Raw genomic sequence first — 17,819 nt, 5'->3', positions numbered from 1 at the left:
ATTATTTCAATATTATGTTCCTCTGTTGAGAGAGCCCCTATTAATTACAGTATGTTCACAGTATAGTTCTTTCAAGGTGCTTTTTCCCCCTTATCAGCATTTTTTTATACCATATTTATATGGATTTCCATATTTTCTGCCCATGTGAATAGCATTAAAGGAGAACTCCGGTCAATTTTAACATTGAGCTCATTTTTTGGTACATTTGGAGTGCTGTCAGTACAGAGAACAACGACAAAAATCGTTGTTGCCTACACCGTGTTATCCTCGTTTAAAAATTTGCACCCTGTTGACTTCAATGGGGCCAGTTTTAAACCTGCTTTTAGCCTCTTAACATCCTTGATGTGTCATTACAAGTGCACAGGTCATGTGAGTGATTCCTTCGGAGTGAACGCGGGTGAATCTGACTGCAGTAGATGTGAAAGAAATATATAAAAAATTATGTTTATTCAGCCAGCGCACATACCTGTATTTACATCCTGTTTTCGGTCGAAGTCCACAGTAATCGATTGTCGAGTTCACGCGCATAGGTTTAGTACCTATGATCACGCGCGTGAACTCGACAATCGACTACTGTGGACTTCGACCGAAAACAGGATGTAAATACAGGTATGTGCGCTGGCTGAATAAACATAATTTTTTATATATTTCTTTCACATCTACTGCAGTCAGATTCACCCGCGTTCACTCCGAAGGAATCACTCACATGACCTGTGCACTTGTAATGACACATCAAGGATGTTAAGAGGCTAAAAGCAGGTTTAAAACTTGCCCCATTGAAGTCAACAGGGTGCAAATTTTAAAAAGAGGATAACACGGTGTAGGCAACACCGATTTTTGTCGTTGTTCTCTGTACTGACAGCACTCCAAATGTACAAAAAAATGAGCTCAATGTTAAAATTGACCGGAGTTCTCCTTTAATCTGAGAGAAAAAATAGCTGCATTTTCAAAAGCTTCATTCAAATTCATGTATTAAGCGGTTTTAAAAGCTCTATAGTTTAACATATGAAAGCAAAGGAGTTTAGACACCATTATTATTAATGTATATTCAAAGGTTTGTCTTTTTTTGTCCTGCTTTATAGAGATTGACACAGAGCAGCATGAAAATTCTGCTAAAATACACATTTTGTGTTCCACAGAAGAAAGTCACACAGGATTGAAACAACATTGAGTAAATGATGATCTAAATTGTAATTTTCGAGTGAACTGTTCCTTTAAAACGCATCTTTTCTTTCTTTAAGTTTAAAGAAAGACTGTCGTGTTTGCTTTTATTTGCTTTATAACTCCTGTGAAGGTAACTGGTTCTCCCAGTTTCACTCAAATATTTGCTCTTCCTTTCTTCTCCCTCTTTCTCTCCGTTTATTGGTGTGTTTCTCGAACTCTCTTGTCTCTTACTATATCACCCAGGTCTCTCTTCTCTGTCTCTTTAGCTCCAGTCTCCAGTGCTTCTGTCCTGGTTGCTCTGGTGCGTCTAATGACCTTTTATTAATCGCTCTGCTGTGTTTTCCTCCTCCTGGTTTCAGAGCGGATGGATGCCCTGGATGCCGGTGGTTGCCGCAGTGGTCGCAGTGACAGCAGTGGTGCTTTATCCCAACTTTTCCAAGAGCTCCTCCTGAGAACATCAACCAATCACAACGCTCGTCTCTACCACTTCTCGTCCCCGGCGCGGCCCTCTGTCCAATCCCAATCCCAATGTCAGTTTTAGTCCGGGGCACATGGCATAAATCTGAACGTAATACCTCTCGTTTTGACAATTACAGCCCCAATGTCTGTGTAAAATGCAAATGTATATAGTATAGAAAGAAAGAGGGAATAAAGTTCTAATGCATATTATAGAATAAATAATCTATCTGCATTTTTGATTATTAAAATGGCCTAAACTAGGTCTAACGTTCTTTTTTTTTCTTTTGTTTTCTTGGATATGGGGTACCACGTTTTCTGTCAGACACTTTTCCATGTTAGATGTGGTGAACCAAAATAGATGTACAGCCAAAAATGAGAATCTGAACTCTAGGGCACAGAGGGGGCGAAGTGCCTATTTTAACTACTACTAGGACTAGTTCACATTGAAGTGCCACTCTTGTTCCACTCATGCAGCGTATCAATTCGATCTTGAATGGACAAAAAAAAAAAAAAAAAGTCTAAATTTCACGTCATCCGTGCTGTTATTTGTGTGTTCAATCCGACATGCTTCTAGCACAGTGATGTCGTTGTTTCTCTATGGCTGTTTTCTCGTGTATCATGTATAATAAGCAGATGTTCACGTCAGAGACACACTACAAGTATTTAGATGGGTTTTGAAATTCAACGTTCTTGACGATGTAGGATTGTGGTCAATGGCAAATGGAATGAAGCATTGACCTAAAAAAAAACAAAAACATTAAAAAAAACAAATGTTGTAGCTTTTTACCAACACACTGTCCTGCTGTTCGGACTTAGAGTTGAGTTCACGGCTCCTGCCCGTCTTTTCTGTACTGAAACTCCTACAGTACCTCCTGAAAAAGGCTCTGGGATTTTGCTGCCTTACCTGTAAAATAGGTCTCTTCTTACAGAATGAAATTGGATGCAAAGGCTTTAAAATGAATGTGGGGAAATGATTTTAAATGGGTGGAAGCGTCACAAGTCCACTCCTATGAAGCACAGAAATGGGGGAGAGTTAATTATTTTGGGGGTGAACAGAATGAGTTGTTTAATTTTGGATGTGCGAGCTGCTTTGAGACTGGAGGAAGATGAATTAACCAATGATGTGTTTGGTGTGTGTGTGTGTGTGTGTGTGTGTGTGGTTCACATTTGTCTGCTGTGCTGTAAATAAACAGTCTTGGAGCAACAAAAAAAAAAAGCTTAACTCGTCTGGTTCAGCGTGTCAAGGACTTTTGTTTTGGCATCTTTTGTTGTTTTACTGGAAAGACAAAAAAAAATCCATTGAACGCTTCAACATGGATTTGACCACGAATGCAAAAAAAAAAAAAAAATAAGCAAAGCTTGTAGCACAGAAAAGGATAGCTTTATAAAACTGATCTCTTGCATTGAAAACAGCGTTTGGTTCGTAATGCATTCTTCAAGCAGCATGATGGACTTTATTTTTAGTATCCGTCTGGAACATCGTCCTTCACGTTAGGTAGAAGAATGCTCATAGGCCGTTTGTAAATATGTATGTATGAATGTTTGTGTGTAAATATATGTTATAGTCACAAAATAAAAAAAATTGGATATAAATGATATTGGTCATATCTAATTTGCTGCTGGAGCCAGTTTTCAGGATATGATGCATTGGCCTTTTCCTTGTTTTACATCGAGATACGAGTTCTCCGTTCCCGTTCATTTTAATGTACTTTTATAGATGCGTTTTTAACATGTACAAAATTTTTTTTTTTTTTTTTTGGGCTTGCTTTTTGGTTCCACGTTCAGAATGCATGTTTGATACTTCTTGAAATGTGCTGAACACGAGAGGGGGTTTACTTGCAAATGCAAATTTTGAGACGTGGAACTTGTTCATTAGGTCGTAACTGAACCTATAGGCTAAACGCTGGGGTTTTTTTTTGTAAGCTTTGAAGTTTGTATTGTTCTTCTGTCGATGCAAAGATAGCGTTGAGTCGTCGGTTTAGAATCAAAGCTAAAACCTGGTGTTTTTTTCAGGGCCTTTGAGAAAAGAGATCTTTAAACTGGTCACCAACTCAACAACCCAAGTCAGTACAGCACACTGCCTGTATATAGTTTTGTTCGTAAATATTGTTTTTTAATTTCTTTCTTGAACTGAGAGCTCAGAATGACACTTTTGTTTTGAACATCAAAGATAGTTCATTGTCAGAATTCTATTTTGTAAAAACATAGAATAATACAGATAAAAGGGTATTTGCACTAACAAGTGTGATGTGCATGACTTCAATAAAACAATTTCACTTTCCTTGACTAGTTTGATTCTTTTTTTTTTGGTCAACTTATTAACTGATGCAGAACTCCTACATCATGTTTTTGATGTAAGCATATTTAAATATGTACTTTATTTTTCTTAGCAAGCTGAGAAGCACAAATCATTGCGATCATATACATTGCAAACTTTGTTAAACAAAACCTAGTATTGTAATTTTGATGTTTTCACCCAAAAGTTTTGAAATGTTGTTTGTAGCACTGGACACAAGATGGCAGACCTTGCAAAAGCTTTTTTAGAAGCTTGTGTTATGTTTGTGTTTTCTGTGCATTATGAAGCATCTTTGGAATTTATGAGGCACCATAAAATATTCTCATGACAAGATTTATTTCTCAAGCACATCTCCTTGATATCCCCCCCCCCCCCCCCCCCCCAATTACATTAAGGTGTGTAATGTCTTGAATACCTTTGTTGAATTCTTCTTCTGTCTGGAAGTCAGGACAGATCTGTAAACGTGAGATTGCAGTGAAACATGGATCCACATTGTGAAGGAAGGCCTGTGGCAGCTGTCTGCAACCTCATCGACTCTCCTCTCACACACACACTCACTCACACACACACACACACACACTCAGTCGCTTTGACATGACTGTGGCATGTGGGCGTCCAGTATAACCCTCCCTGACTCTGACTCAGCACATCATCGATGACAGGGAGTCTGATAACACTCGACACACCCGTCCTGAGATGCATACAGCGTCACTCACTGTGAAACACCGGCGTATCGAGTTAAAATCGCACTGTTCTTGAGCTCAAGCCATTACTATCACTGTCTGTTACTCATACTTGAGAGTCTGGGATTGGGATAGCTCTCTCTCTCTCTCTCTCTCTCTCTCTCTCTCTCTCTCTCTCTCTCTCGACTATATAGATTAACCGATTAACGCGCGGCGTAACGAAACATCACTGTGTTTGGAACTAGTTTTGTTGGCGAAATATAATGCAAAATAGACTAAAAATTTGACTTAATGACTAAGACTAAAAATGAACGTCACCTAACATTTTGACTACTTGTTTATTGAACTTGTATGAAATCAATAGGCTATCACATTTGCAATCGTGCTGATATTCGGGGAAACGGCACTCTATGGCCTGTTATAAATATTAAAAACAAGAGCTCATACAAGGACATTTTTGACCCAAAGGCCTATATCTTGAATTTTGGAGGCATTCTTATTAATTTTGGTGGCATTTTTGCTCCTAACTTCATTTTAGTGATGCCGGAAAATATTTTTATTTTTATTTAAAATAACCAAAAACAAAATGCTATTATGATAGAGTGCAAAAAATGTCATTTTCCAAACCATGACGTTCCTCCTTTTCAGAGCTTTCGGGACGGATTTCGCGGGAAATCGCTTTTATAACTTTTTTCTTAAAAGTTACACAGTGTAGCTTTAAAATGCCTTTTAGTTGACGGTGATGCAAAGGGAATCAGCTTACAATAATTAAACAATTATATTAGTTGATAAAGGAATGACAGTTTTAATCACGATGATTTAGCAATGGCAAGGATTTGCATAACACTTTTAGAGACCCATCTGCCCATGCTTCAGTTCTCCAGAAACAAACACATCAGTGAATAATACTTAAAAGATCAAAAGGACATTGGCAGAAAACCAGATAGCCTAACTGATCCAATATATGCATCTGAAATAAATCATACACTGAGAAAAACATAAAGCAATAGTCAGTTTAAATCAAACATGAAACAAATAGAAAGAAATGAATCAGTATAGCCTACTTAATGATATAAAAAGGGAAACTTATTAGCTAACACGAGACAAACCTCAAATGATTGTGCTCTGAAACTGACTATAATTCCATGTCATAAATCCATCTAATAATAATAGTAATAATAATCTTATCCACTACTAATGAATGACTGGAAAAGCCATCAAAAGGTCTGGGAATACACTACAGATGAATTTGTGTGTCCTCTAGATAGATAATGTGCCTCTGCATGGATGATTCCATTACAATGAATAATGCTTAATACTGTCTAGCAACATCTTGATGATTCATATTCACCTGGAAATATGATGCCACTATCAAAGATCACATGCAACCAGCCGTACCTACGGTGTGTTATGGGTTCAGCCCAGACTGACAGACGGGGAAGCAGACCACACACACACACACACACACAAGCTGTAATCTGTGCTTCAGGCGCGTTACTCAGCTCAGAAAGATGGGAGGTTGTGATGAAAATCTGGTTGCTTCAGTCATTATCATCAGCGTCACTGAGGTTAAAACACAAGACGATGATCACAGGCCAGACTCTTGGTAACACTTTACAATAAGGTTCATTATTTAACATTAGTTAATGCATTAACTAACACGAACAAACAATGAGCAAAACACTTGTTACAGTATTTATTCATCTTTGTTAATATTATTTAATAACAATCCAGCTGTTCATGTTAGTTCACAGTGCATTAACTAACGTTAACAAGTACAACCTTTGATTTTAATAATGTATTATTAAATGTTGAAATTAATATTAACAAAGATTAATAAATACTGAAGAAGTATTGCTCACTCTTAGTTCATGTTAACTAAAGTAGTTAACTAATGTTAACCAATGAACCTTACGGTAAAGTGATGCCAAAATTGTCTTTATTTAGACGTGTAAAGTTTGGCTTTGTTTCAAACTCTGTTTCTCAAACTGAACAGCTCGGCTGCTGTCATATCACAGATGTGTGTCTTTCTTGTTATATGCAAAAGTGTGATGCAATGTTGATCCACCCATGGTGACTAATGCTGATCCAGGACTGTATGCATGGGAAAAGATCCAGGATGGCAGATCTGCAGGGAAGAATCCCGGAGTGATCATTAAGACTCCCGTCAGCAAAGGTGGAGAGGAATCCGTGCAGGATAAGTGGGCGAGAGGAAAGACACGGATAGGAAAACGTCTGGATACTCTGCTATTATCCCAAAGCGTCGCTGACACCTTCTCCGAGACCAAACAAAGCAGTCAGTGTAGCTCTCAGGAGTTTGCCAAATGTGTGGGAAGCATTTTGTCTGGCAAATCATAAAAGTGTCCATTACTGAGATGCATCTGAAATCTGTTAGATGAGCCTGAGCTGTTTTTATCACAGAAAATAAGATGTGGAGAATATTTACAACCAGTAAAGATCATCTAGATCCCAATACAAAACACATGAGAACAAAAACACAGGAAAAACACAAAAATACATTCTTTGTGTATAGAATTTAGATCTAATTTGTTTTACCATTTCTCTTAATCTTTTATTATGGATTTTTTCCCTCTCATTTTATTTAAAAATTGTAGTTAATACAATGAAAGAGATTGGTTTAATCAACAGAAACTCAAAATATCATGTTATCTGAACCACATAAATTATCAACGTTGATTTGACAAAAGAAAAAATGTGATAAATCATGAGAATATATTATTCACCTCTGGTAGTGTTATTTAAATATAATCTATAAAGTATTGTAGGTTTTTTATAGCTTTTAATTGTATATTTTCACTTTTCATTTTAATTTTGAATACTTTTGTTATGTGATTGTCATTTTTATTAGTATTCTATATGCTTAATTGATTTTTATTTCAGATTTACTTTTTTTATTATTTCTATTATAGTGCTTCAACTGAAACTAACTTCAGTTATTTGGTCTAAACTTTTCATTTTTAATCTTTTTTATTTAATTTAATTTAACGAAGAGGGTTTTTAAGTTAATAACCCTGGTCTCTATCGCCTATTTGTTTCATTATTATGTATTATTTGTCTGGATAACAATAAGAAATAAGTTATTTTATTATTTACATGTCATTTTCCAAGATACATTACAAAAACAGTGTGCGCAAACACAATCAGAAACACTATTAGTCGTTTTAACGATTTATCTAGTTTATTCTTATTATCTCTTCCCATATCTTTACCTCTGATCTCTCAGAGCTGATTGGTTAGAGAAGGGCTTTAGAAACGCATGCTGGGGATGATGGTGCGCAGGTGTCGTCATCCGCGTGCCGTATATAACAGCGCGCGCAGGCGCGGCCACGAGAGGGAAAGAGTTCAGGAATACAGGAGCGCACGAACACACACACACTCCTCGCACGCGCCGCACAGATACACACGAGACATATCCCGAGTTATCAAACAGAAAACAAACGAGTATTAATAAGGCATCATGCCGGCCACAGAGAAGGACCTAGCGGACGACGCGCCGTGGAAGAAGATCCAGCAGAACACGTTCACTCGCTGGTGTAACGAGCACCTGAAGAGCGTCAATAAACGCGTCGCGGACCTGCAGCTGGACCTCAGCGACGGCCTGCGACTCATCTCGCTGCTCGAGGTGCTCAGCCAGAAGAAGATGTACAGAAAATACCACGCCAGACCCACTTTCAGACAGATGAAGCTGGAGAACGTGTCTGTGGCGCTCGAGTTTCTGGACAGAGAGAATATCAAGCTCGTGTCCATCGGTGAGTGTTGCGATGTCTTCTGCTGTCTAGTGTGGAGAAAGTTTATTTAGAGCGTCTGAACGGTGCCATGCTACAGTGTATCATTCATTTTAATGTATCATGGCATTTAGTTACTATATGGTATGAGCCAGATTAAAAACCACGACATTTTTGCTTAAAATAAACCAAACCATTGCACTTTGGCTGAAGCTGGTGTCATGTGCTAATACCGTGGTACGTTGATATAGCCTACTGTATATTAAAGTACTCAAATTCAATTATTCCTATTAATTTCTGTGTGTACAGTGACATATAAGCTGTCTCTATCTTAGAAATTTACAATCAGATGTTGATGCCATGGTGCTGAAGAATTATTATATTTATATACCATGGTATTTATATGGCTCTAAAAGGAATGCATTGATTTTACTCTGGCAAAGCATATGTAAAATGGGCCTGACATGGTAAAAAAACATGGTAATACATAGAATTTTTTTGTAGGCTACTCCAAGATACTATATAGAAATATAAAATGGAGCTAAAATAATCATGGTAATACTATTTTATTTTTTTATATATAAAAAAATAAAATAAATTGGGGCAAATATTGACATTGTTTTAGACAACTATTGTATCTCTCTCTCTCTCTCATATATATATATATATATATATATATATATATATATATATATATATATATATATATATATATATATATATATATTCATATTCATATTCATATTCAGTAAGTATACTTTTGTTTAATCTCCTCCCAGCCTTCTCTTTCTCAACATCTTTAAAGTGTGTTTGCAAAGTTGCGACATCAACCAAAAGTATTTTGCGCATGTGTCAGAGAGCTGAGATTCATTCTCCGCAGATAACGCCCGTCCATTGTCTATTGATTCCCTCTCGATTATCCGTCTTATCTCTGCCGTATGTCCTTATTTGGACTGGCATGAGAAAGTTGCATCATTAATTGCATTCTTGTGTTCATTAAGATTTTAGAAATCCAGAGAATTTCAGGATTCCAGAGGCTTAAATATTAAAAATTTCATTTCACAACCATGTGTTTGCTGCCAAACAGCTTTCACTGACCTGTGACATTCCTGAAGCCGATCCAAAGGCATCGACCTGCATTTCCTGAGGCTTTTTTCAGGATTTCTCATGCTGTCTCGGTTGCGTTACATGCTGGTGTAATGCAATGCTGGGAATAGATTATGCACATGCTTTAATCTGCACTTGAGTCTCAGAACAGGTGCTTATTACCTGTGCAGTCGGGACACTGGACGCTTCCTCTGTGTTTGCCAATCAATTGTTCATCGCAAAATGCATGCAAACATTAGGGCAACGCCCAGCTTTATTTCCTTGCATTTCTTGCCTGGTTGCATATGTTTACTAAAAAATAAATAAACTTGCCTTGCCTTACTAGCAAATAAATTACATCATCATCAGTCACATTTCTGATGAAATATAAGGCGTGATCGACTTCCTGTTGTGTTTGTGTGTCATCTCAGAAACCAATTTTCACAATCATTCACCTTTGTACTTAATAAACCTCCTAAGAAAAACCTCCTAAACCTCCTGTTCTCACCTGTGTTCTTAGGATTGATGAATCACACGTCTTCGTAATTGAAAGCGTGTGCCAGTTGTTCCTAATTAGCATAAGAAAACCTCCCGCAAATTCCCATATAAGGACATGACGCTTCAGGGCCGTGTGCAAGAGGAGTTGGAGAATGTCCAAAAGACGCACAGACGGCGGTGTGTCTTCACATACTATGATTATTTATTTATTTATTTATTTATTTTTTTCAACAAATGATCAGAAATGCATTACAGTAAAATACTATCATTGTAAACAACTGTAGAATTAAATAAAATGCAGTTACCAATTATTTGGGGCAAACTGTCATCCCTCAAATGTGCGTAAGAGTGCTCTTGAGTGTGCGTAGATTTTGTTCTTAGCTAAGAACAAATCCAAGATAAGAAAACATTAGTGAATGTGGTGAATGGGGCCGTCATGTAGAGATTGACCACACGCACACGCACACGCACACACTATATAGAGTCAATCTGCTAAGGGGTAATAATGGAACAACCGTTTTAAAGTGATTTTTCACTATTATTTACAACAGGATCTGCATTTTCATGGGTTTAAATAAAATATTTTTGTTATAAGAGACAATGAAAACAACTTTGTGCATCAAAACTACTCCTTTACTGGTAAAAAAAAGTCAAAAGTCAACGAATTTGCGACACATGTCAGTCTCTGGGTAACATGTAATTTATTTTAAGCAATAAAATAAGTATAATGAACTACACAAAAAGCATTTTGAACGTTTCCAGCACACTTTATAATTACCAAAAAAATCAAGCACTGTTCACCCCTAATGTGCATGTCATCATCATGTCCGTCAAAAAATAAGAACTAATAAATTATTTTAAAATATGATCTCATTGTGTAAATGTTTTAATTATATTGCTAATTTCTGTCATTGTGATGCTTTAGAAAGCATGTTGTGTTGATGCATTCATCTGTGCGATTTAACAGTTTATACAGATTTAACACAGTTCATATAGAGTCATTTTTGAAGTTTAAGTTTCAATAAATGATCTTTTTGGACAGTGGAGGAAGTTTTGAGTTCTGAAACTCACAGGTTGTTTTTTATAGTGTGTTTGTCACACTGATTTGGGCTCATTTAATTCCTCATGAGTCATGTGAAGAGACTGTTTTCACACAGTACGGCATTGCTCGTGTTCACAGGACGTGTGTGTGTAGAACCTCTCTGGTTTGGGATTTGCACAGACACTTCCTGACTGACGGTATCTTCCCGACCAGGAGCGGCCGATGGGCGTTTCCACCGGGCCTGAAAGACACATGAAATAGATGCGCTTGGAAAGTGTTATCGTGAGGGCAGTGCCCAGACTTTCCAGCGCTTCAAAGGCCAGACGTGTTCAGAGATAGGTGACAACTCGCAGATAAATAAACACCAAAAGGTCACACCGTCTGTCTGGTGTTTTGACCGTAAATCTCACAGGAGTTCATTTGTGTGGGTTTTTGTTTCTCTCTCTCTCTCTGATGTGAAAGACGAGGGCTAATTGGAAAGGTTTACGGCCTTGTCAACTGGGTGAACGATTGGCCCGGACAGTTTGAGTTTGATTCTGTGTGAAGTGGTGTAATGGCTTGTTTTGCATGGATTGCACAGTTCATAAGTCCAAGTATTGGCATGTTTCTAACCAGTTTCCACATTTTGTTTCCCTCGGGCCCCCACAAGTGTGGTTTGACATGATCGCTCCATACCGTATCAATTCATTTCAAAACATGTCTTTGATCATCATGTGGTCTCCAGAACTAGACCCGGTGGCTGTATTGATGTTCTGATGGTGGTTCTTGAGTCAGTCGATTAACCATGACTCCGCTCTGACGTTTGTCCTGACTTTCTCACAGTTTGAGGGAAGGAACGGCCGAAGACGTGATTGGAGTCATGCCGACGGTGAAGAAAGTGTCTTTAGGGTCGTTTTCCATTAGAGAGGTGTGGGATGAGGACATGCTTGGACCCTTAGTGTGCTGACATCATCGCATGACCTCATTAGTCAGTGCTAATGATTAAGCGTCGTCTTCCTGTCTGTGCTTAGGGAGGTGATGCACATTCGCACATTTGATGGTGTTTTAGCATGCAACTTAAACCCGGTGTAATCCGCAACCTATTTAGCTTGCATGAATCATTCCCAGTAAGACTAGGAATGTTTAAGTAAATTAAATGCATTCATTTTCAAATGATAGACCACAAGCTTTAATTTTGGCTTGAAACCTCATTGAGCCGGTTAGCCGGTTTTATTACAAATGTGGGGAGATGGTTATGTTTCATTCCCAAATGCATGTGATAAGCGACTCAAACTCGACTCAAACAAAAGAGCAGATGCAGAGTTTGTGTGGAGCAGCATTTACTGTGAACCGAGAGCCCGAAAACACTGAGTCATGAGCTGCTCGTGTGTAAATGAACACCCGTGATGTGCTTCACTCTGAAACACGCAGCGCATGCATGCGTTTAATTAAACTCCACCTTCGTGATTTGATAATGCACACGCACAGCCGTATCATGATTGTCTTTTTATTTCCATTTATCGTGCATCCCTTTCTAACGGTAGCCGTCTAGAAATCCCGCTAACAGGCTGAGGTCCTGCAAAAGTTCATCTCGCTGCTCGAATCGAAGCTGTCGTCCTCCTGCCAAACCCAGCGGCTCAGCGACGGCTTGACCCTGACGGATGTGGAGGGCTTGTTCCCGCTCGCATCTTCTGCTCTCAACCTCAACAAATAGGATTCTCCAGCAGATCGGTCATGCTCGTGGAATTCACTGCTGTTTAATGTCCTTTAATCACAAGGCGGACCACAAGCCGCCGCGGCCTCCCTCTGAGATCAACACAGACTTTAATCTGCAAAGAAAAGTTCTGCATAAACAAAGACGACTGGAGCTTTTTCAGTTCGGTCACGTTTTGGTTCTCAGTGAGGTTTTGCTGCATGTGTATCTGTGCTTTGGACATGAAGAATACCTTAAATTGTGGCTACAAAATTTTGGGCAGAAAATATTGATAAAAAAAAGTTTATTATTATTTTTATATTATTATTATTATTATTATTATTATTATCATTATTAGTTGTATTGCAAGGTCTTCTCATTATTTTATTATTGTTACATAGACATTGATATATAAATCCTAGTTTTGGGCCAAATATATAATAATCATGATGTAAAATAAAAAAATCTAGCATTTAAGAAAAATTTTATAATAATAATAATAATAATAATAATAATAATAATAATAATAATAATAATAATAAAAAAAATAAAAATAAAAATAATAATAATAATAATAATAATAATTTTAATTATTTAAATGCTGCTTTAATTTACAGTGAAATAAGATTTAATAATAATAATAATAAAAATAATAATAATAATAATAATAATAATAATAATAATAATTTTAATAATTTATTTAAATGCTGCTTTAATTTACGGTGAAATAAGATTTAATAATAATAATAATAATAATAGATATTTCACTTGCAACACAACTGTAAAATTATAATAGTAATATTAATCTTAATTCATTTTCAAGCATTAAACAAGCTTTTATTTAGGTGGAAAACCACAGGGATCTTCTCTTGTTGGCAACAGGCAGAAGGCTAAAACCTAGTTTTGTTTCAGTGTAATGTTTGCTTGCTTGTTTGTTGCCGGTAAGACTAGGTCAGGGATTTTTGGAGTGCATTTGTGAAGGACTTAGTCACACATGAGCTGACATCCAAAAGCCGAAGTGGTCCGAGTCGCTCAAGATTTAAAACTTTAAAACGACCCCTCTGAGAAATTAAGACATCTGAAAGTGTTCCCGGGGCAAAGCCTGATGGAAAAGCGTATTATTAAAAACCAGTTTCGACTGTGGTCTTTCTGAGCGCCAGCTTCCCCACCAGAGAGTTGAAAGAAATTAGTTTGGGCTGTTTTTGAGTAGCATTAAATTATGGTTTAATTTCACAAATGCATATATTTCATTCTTTTCTTTTTCTTTTTTCAGTATCATGTTTAATCCATTGTAGATCTATAAAAGTGAATCGGAACAAAACAAACACTTTAAGTCAGTCCTTGTGGGTTGGATTGTCTCTTCTCATTACGTTTCGCTCCAGTCCGTTTGTCTCTAAATGATCTTTGGCTTGTCGAACAGCCAATGGAAAAGCGTCAGATGTTTCTCTACGAGTCTGAGGTGGTTACCAGGTTCTCGTTTTATTTCCATTGCCCAGAACAGAGCGTGTGTGTGTGTGTGTGTGTGTGTGTGTGTGTATATGTATGTGTGTGTGTGAGATTCCCGCCGGTCGGCTGTCAGATGCCGAATCTTCACGCTATGCAAACAGTAGCGGGAACGGGTGAGCCAAAGGTTTGCTCGTCTTAAATTGCTGATCCCTCTGAGTTTCTCCTCATTGGTTTAAAACGTTCCCTCCTGGCTTTATGCGGATCTCGGCAGCCTATAGGATAACCTGCAGTGGCTGAAATGAAGGATTTTGGGAGCTCGTGGGATGAATTACCGTGGAAGGGTTTGGGTTACGGTGAGAAGGCAGTGAATCACAGCCGTATCATCATGCATTTGCTTCTTTCACTCTGTAAATGAAAGTTTTCAGGAGTTGTTCTGACAGGCAGCTGTACGAGCAGATCAAATGTTCAGGGTGTGGACGTGCTCTTCAGACAAAAGACTCAGCGTTTCCAGCTTGGATTTGGGTTGCGAGAGGCAAGAAGGCCTGGAAATATCAGTATGCCATTTAGGCTCTTTCCAGCAAATTTTAAAGCAACACCAAAGATTCTTTTGTACCTTAAAATAATGTTTCCAAAATCGCTTCAGTGGTTCATCAACTCGTAACAGGGTGAACGGCACTTCTGCATTCGCTTTGCGGCCCTTTATCGGCTATAACCGCACTATGCTAGTTTGCCAGATCGGGTCGCGGATCTGTAGTTCGAATGAGACGTGAGAAACTACAAATTTGACTTGCTTTACGGCAAGCGTTATAATGTCATTTAGTTTTTCTTCGTTTCTGATGTCGCAATACATCATACTTTCATAAAATCATGCAACATACTCTACCTTGTCTGTGGACATTGTTATTTCCGGTGCTGGATAAACAAATAACGTGCGTGCGACAGTAGGCTAAATTATTTACTACAGCGGTAATGGACAATTCTGCTTCCAACCTGTAGGGGGACCGCAGAGGAAAAGTGCTTTGTTGCTTTAATTTAGTTATTTACACTTTTTTTTTTAATGGTTATCTCAATGGAAGATTTTTTTCTTTGCAACCAGTGTGTGTAGTTACTAGGGCGATTTAATGGAAATGCATGTGCGATTTGAATGCATTGCGCAGAAACCATGACTTTTCCCGCCAATCTGAGTGCAGCGCACCTAAATCTAGTGTAAGAACAGAACACAGTGGGTTTACTGTTATGACATGGAAGGAACTCAAGGCAGAATTAAAAATCAACATCTGTGGATTGGCAATATTTTGGATGCAGGAGAGATGATCACAGAGCCAGTTTATTTGCAAGACCTGTCAAACTATCGTTTGAGGAGGGACCATTGACACCGAATGCGTTATTGCTGTTAAAGGGTTAGTTCACCCAAAAAATGAAAGTTCTGTCAGTAATTACTCGCCCTCATGTTGTTCCAACCCCGTAAGACTTTCGTTCATCTTCAGAACACAAATTAAGATATTTTTGATGAAATTCGAGAGCTGGCTCACTCCTCCATAGGTAATCGATATCTGCCATCCCATAAAAGTTAGTATATGCAAAGATATGGTGACCGCAAATATTATCAATAAAGCTGGCTTCAGAAACGCATGATACGGAAGTATGTGTTGGAGAAATTTATATTTATTTATTTTTGTCCATATTGCACAGCCCTATAGTAGTTTGTTACGATGGGTTTATGGATTGACTTGTCCTACAATTTAGACTGTTCATGAGGTCGAATAGTGATAGTTGACCTTTATAAGCTTTAATATGTTTTTAGATATATTGAAAATAAAGATATGCATATGATTCAACTTTTAAGCAGTGAGTCCAAATAAACTCGCTAGTCAACCTCATCAGTCAAATAATTTGTTGACTGGTTGAAATCATGTTATGGCTTGTTGTGATTTTAGTAATAAATTCTATATATATATTTTTTTATTATAAGCAAATAATAATCACACAATTTTAATTGTGCAGCCCTTAAAACAAGTACAGCAAACCTGGAGCTCTTTTTTTCCACAATTCAAAATCACAATTTTTATCAGAAAAAAAAAAAAAAAAAATTAATTGGCTTTATTCATTTTGTTTGTTTGTTACACTAATGTTGGCTCGTGTGCGACAGGTAAATGCAGCCGAGAAACGCCTCCGTGTGAGTGACCGCACTAGTTTTCCCAAAGTTATCCGACCCGGCACTGATTTGTACACAAAGCCAAACTCTCTGAACTTGTTGTACTGGATCTGTGTAGAGCTGGCCTTAGTTTACCCTTGAACACACAGAGGAAGACACTGAAACTGACTCTATAGAAGAAATTATCATTCCCATCAGAATTTGGGATTGTTCAGAAAATGACTGCTAAAATAAATTGCATATGTTTCGTTCTTATTATTCACACAATCACAAAATCTTCTCTGCATTTCTCATCTAGTCTAGCTTGCTTTCCAATCTAGTTGTCCAATAAATCCGGAATTGTAAATTATGAATATTGTGAGCTTTTTGACGAATTGCTTTAAGTCGCTTTGGGTAAAAACATCTGCTAAATGCATAATTGTAAATTCTACAGCTAATTACGTTTCTGAGGGATTTCAGTGCCGTTGTTTCTGGAAGCATTTCCCCCTCCATAAGTCATTATAAGGCATGAAGCAAACCAACCAGCAACAAGGTGAATCACAACATGACAAACTTTTATTGGAAGCTAAAAAGTATTTGAAAATCAGACAAAAAGACGAAGTACAAGACCGTGAAATTAACGGCTTTAGTGAGGAAAAGAACTACAATCCAGTGAAGCGTTGCGAATGATATAATTGAATCAAAAGCGATGGAGAAATATAAAACTATTCATTTAAAGTTGTTGATTCGATCTAAACAAAATATTTTAAATGCATTGCAAAATGTGCATTTAGTGTATGTAGTTTTTCACCAAGAATTCACTAGTTAAACCGGTTTAAATGTTGTGAAAGGCTGGCTTCAACAAAAGCATAAACCATCATTTAACAACCTCTGAAATCAAAGTAGGTCTGTCGTTTATGGAAGCTTGTTTCTGCCACACGATAAAAAATAAAAAAGGTAATTGCGACTTTTTTTCTTCTCAGAATTGCGTGATATAAAGTCGCTATTGTTATAAAGTCAGAAATGTGAGAAAAAATGCAATTCTGAGAAAGTCAGAATTGCGTGATATAAAGTCGCTATTGTGTGTTAAAGTCAGAATTGTGAGGAAAAACATGCAATTCTGAGAAAGTCAGAAGTGCGAGTTTATTTCAAGCAATTGCGAGTTTGTCTCACAATTCTGACTTTATAACACGCAATTGGGAGATATGAAGTCAGAATTGCATGAAATAAAGTCATAATTGTGTGTTAAAGTCAGAATTGCGTGATATAAAGTCGCTATTGTGTGTTAAAGTCAAAATTGTGAGATAAAAACATGCAATTCTGAGAAAAAGTCAGAATTGCGAGTTAATTTCTCGCATTTGCGACTATCTCACAATTCTGTCTTTATAACACCCGACTGGGAGATATGAAGTCAGAATTGCATGAAATAAAGTGGCAATTGTGTTAAAAAGTCAGAATTGTGAGTAATTCAATTCTGAGAAAAAAAAAAAAAGTCAGGTCTCGTTTTTCCTTAGAATTGGACTTAACTCGCAATTGAGAAAAGATGTCAGAACTGTGAGATGTAAACTCGCATTTGAGACCTAAAAAGTCACA

At 37.4% G+C, this 17,819-nt stretch overlaps 2 protein-coding genes across 9 annotated transcripts in view; both read left to right on the top strand.

Moving 5' to 3' along the window:
• slmapa (sarcolemma associated protein a) overlaps positions 1–3,904 on the top strand; it is a 68,698-nt gene extending 64,794 nt beyond the window's left edge. For all 7 annotated transcript variants that reach the window (XM_084394468.1, XM_084394469.1, XM_084394466.1 and 4 more), the window contains one exon: positions 1,524–3,904. In XM_084394468.1, the coding sequence (XP_084250594.1) occupies positions 1,524–1,616 (93 nt within the window). In that variant the 3' untranslated portion in view covers positions 1,617–3,904. The remainder of the gene's footprint in view (positions 1–1,523) is intronic.
• A 4,047-nt stretch (positions 3,905–7,951) lies between these two features.
• flnba (filamin B a) overlaps positions 7,952–17,819 on the top strand; it is an 85,144-nt gene continuing 75,276 nt past the window's right edge. For both annotated transcript variants that reach the window (XM_084395091.1, XM_084395090.1), the window contains exon 1: positions 7,952–8,372. In XM_084395091.1, coding sequence (XP_084251217.1) covers positions 8,081–8,372 — 292 coding nt within the window. In that variant the 5' untranslated portion in view covers positions 7,952–8,080. The remainder of the gene's footprint in view (positions 8,373–17,819) is intronic.

The sequence above is a fragment of the Rutilus rutilus genome (assembly GCF_951802725.1).
Source record: "Rutilus rutilus genome assembly, chromosome: 22".
Lineage (NCBI taxonomy): Eukaryota > Metazoa > Chordata > Actinopteri > Cypriniformes > Leuciscidae > Rutilus > Rutilus rutilus.
Note: the sequence above shows the minus strand (reverse complement) of the source record. Positions and strands in the feature narration are given on the sequence as shown.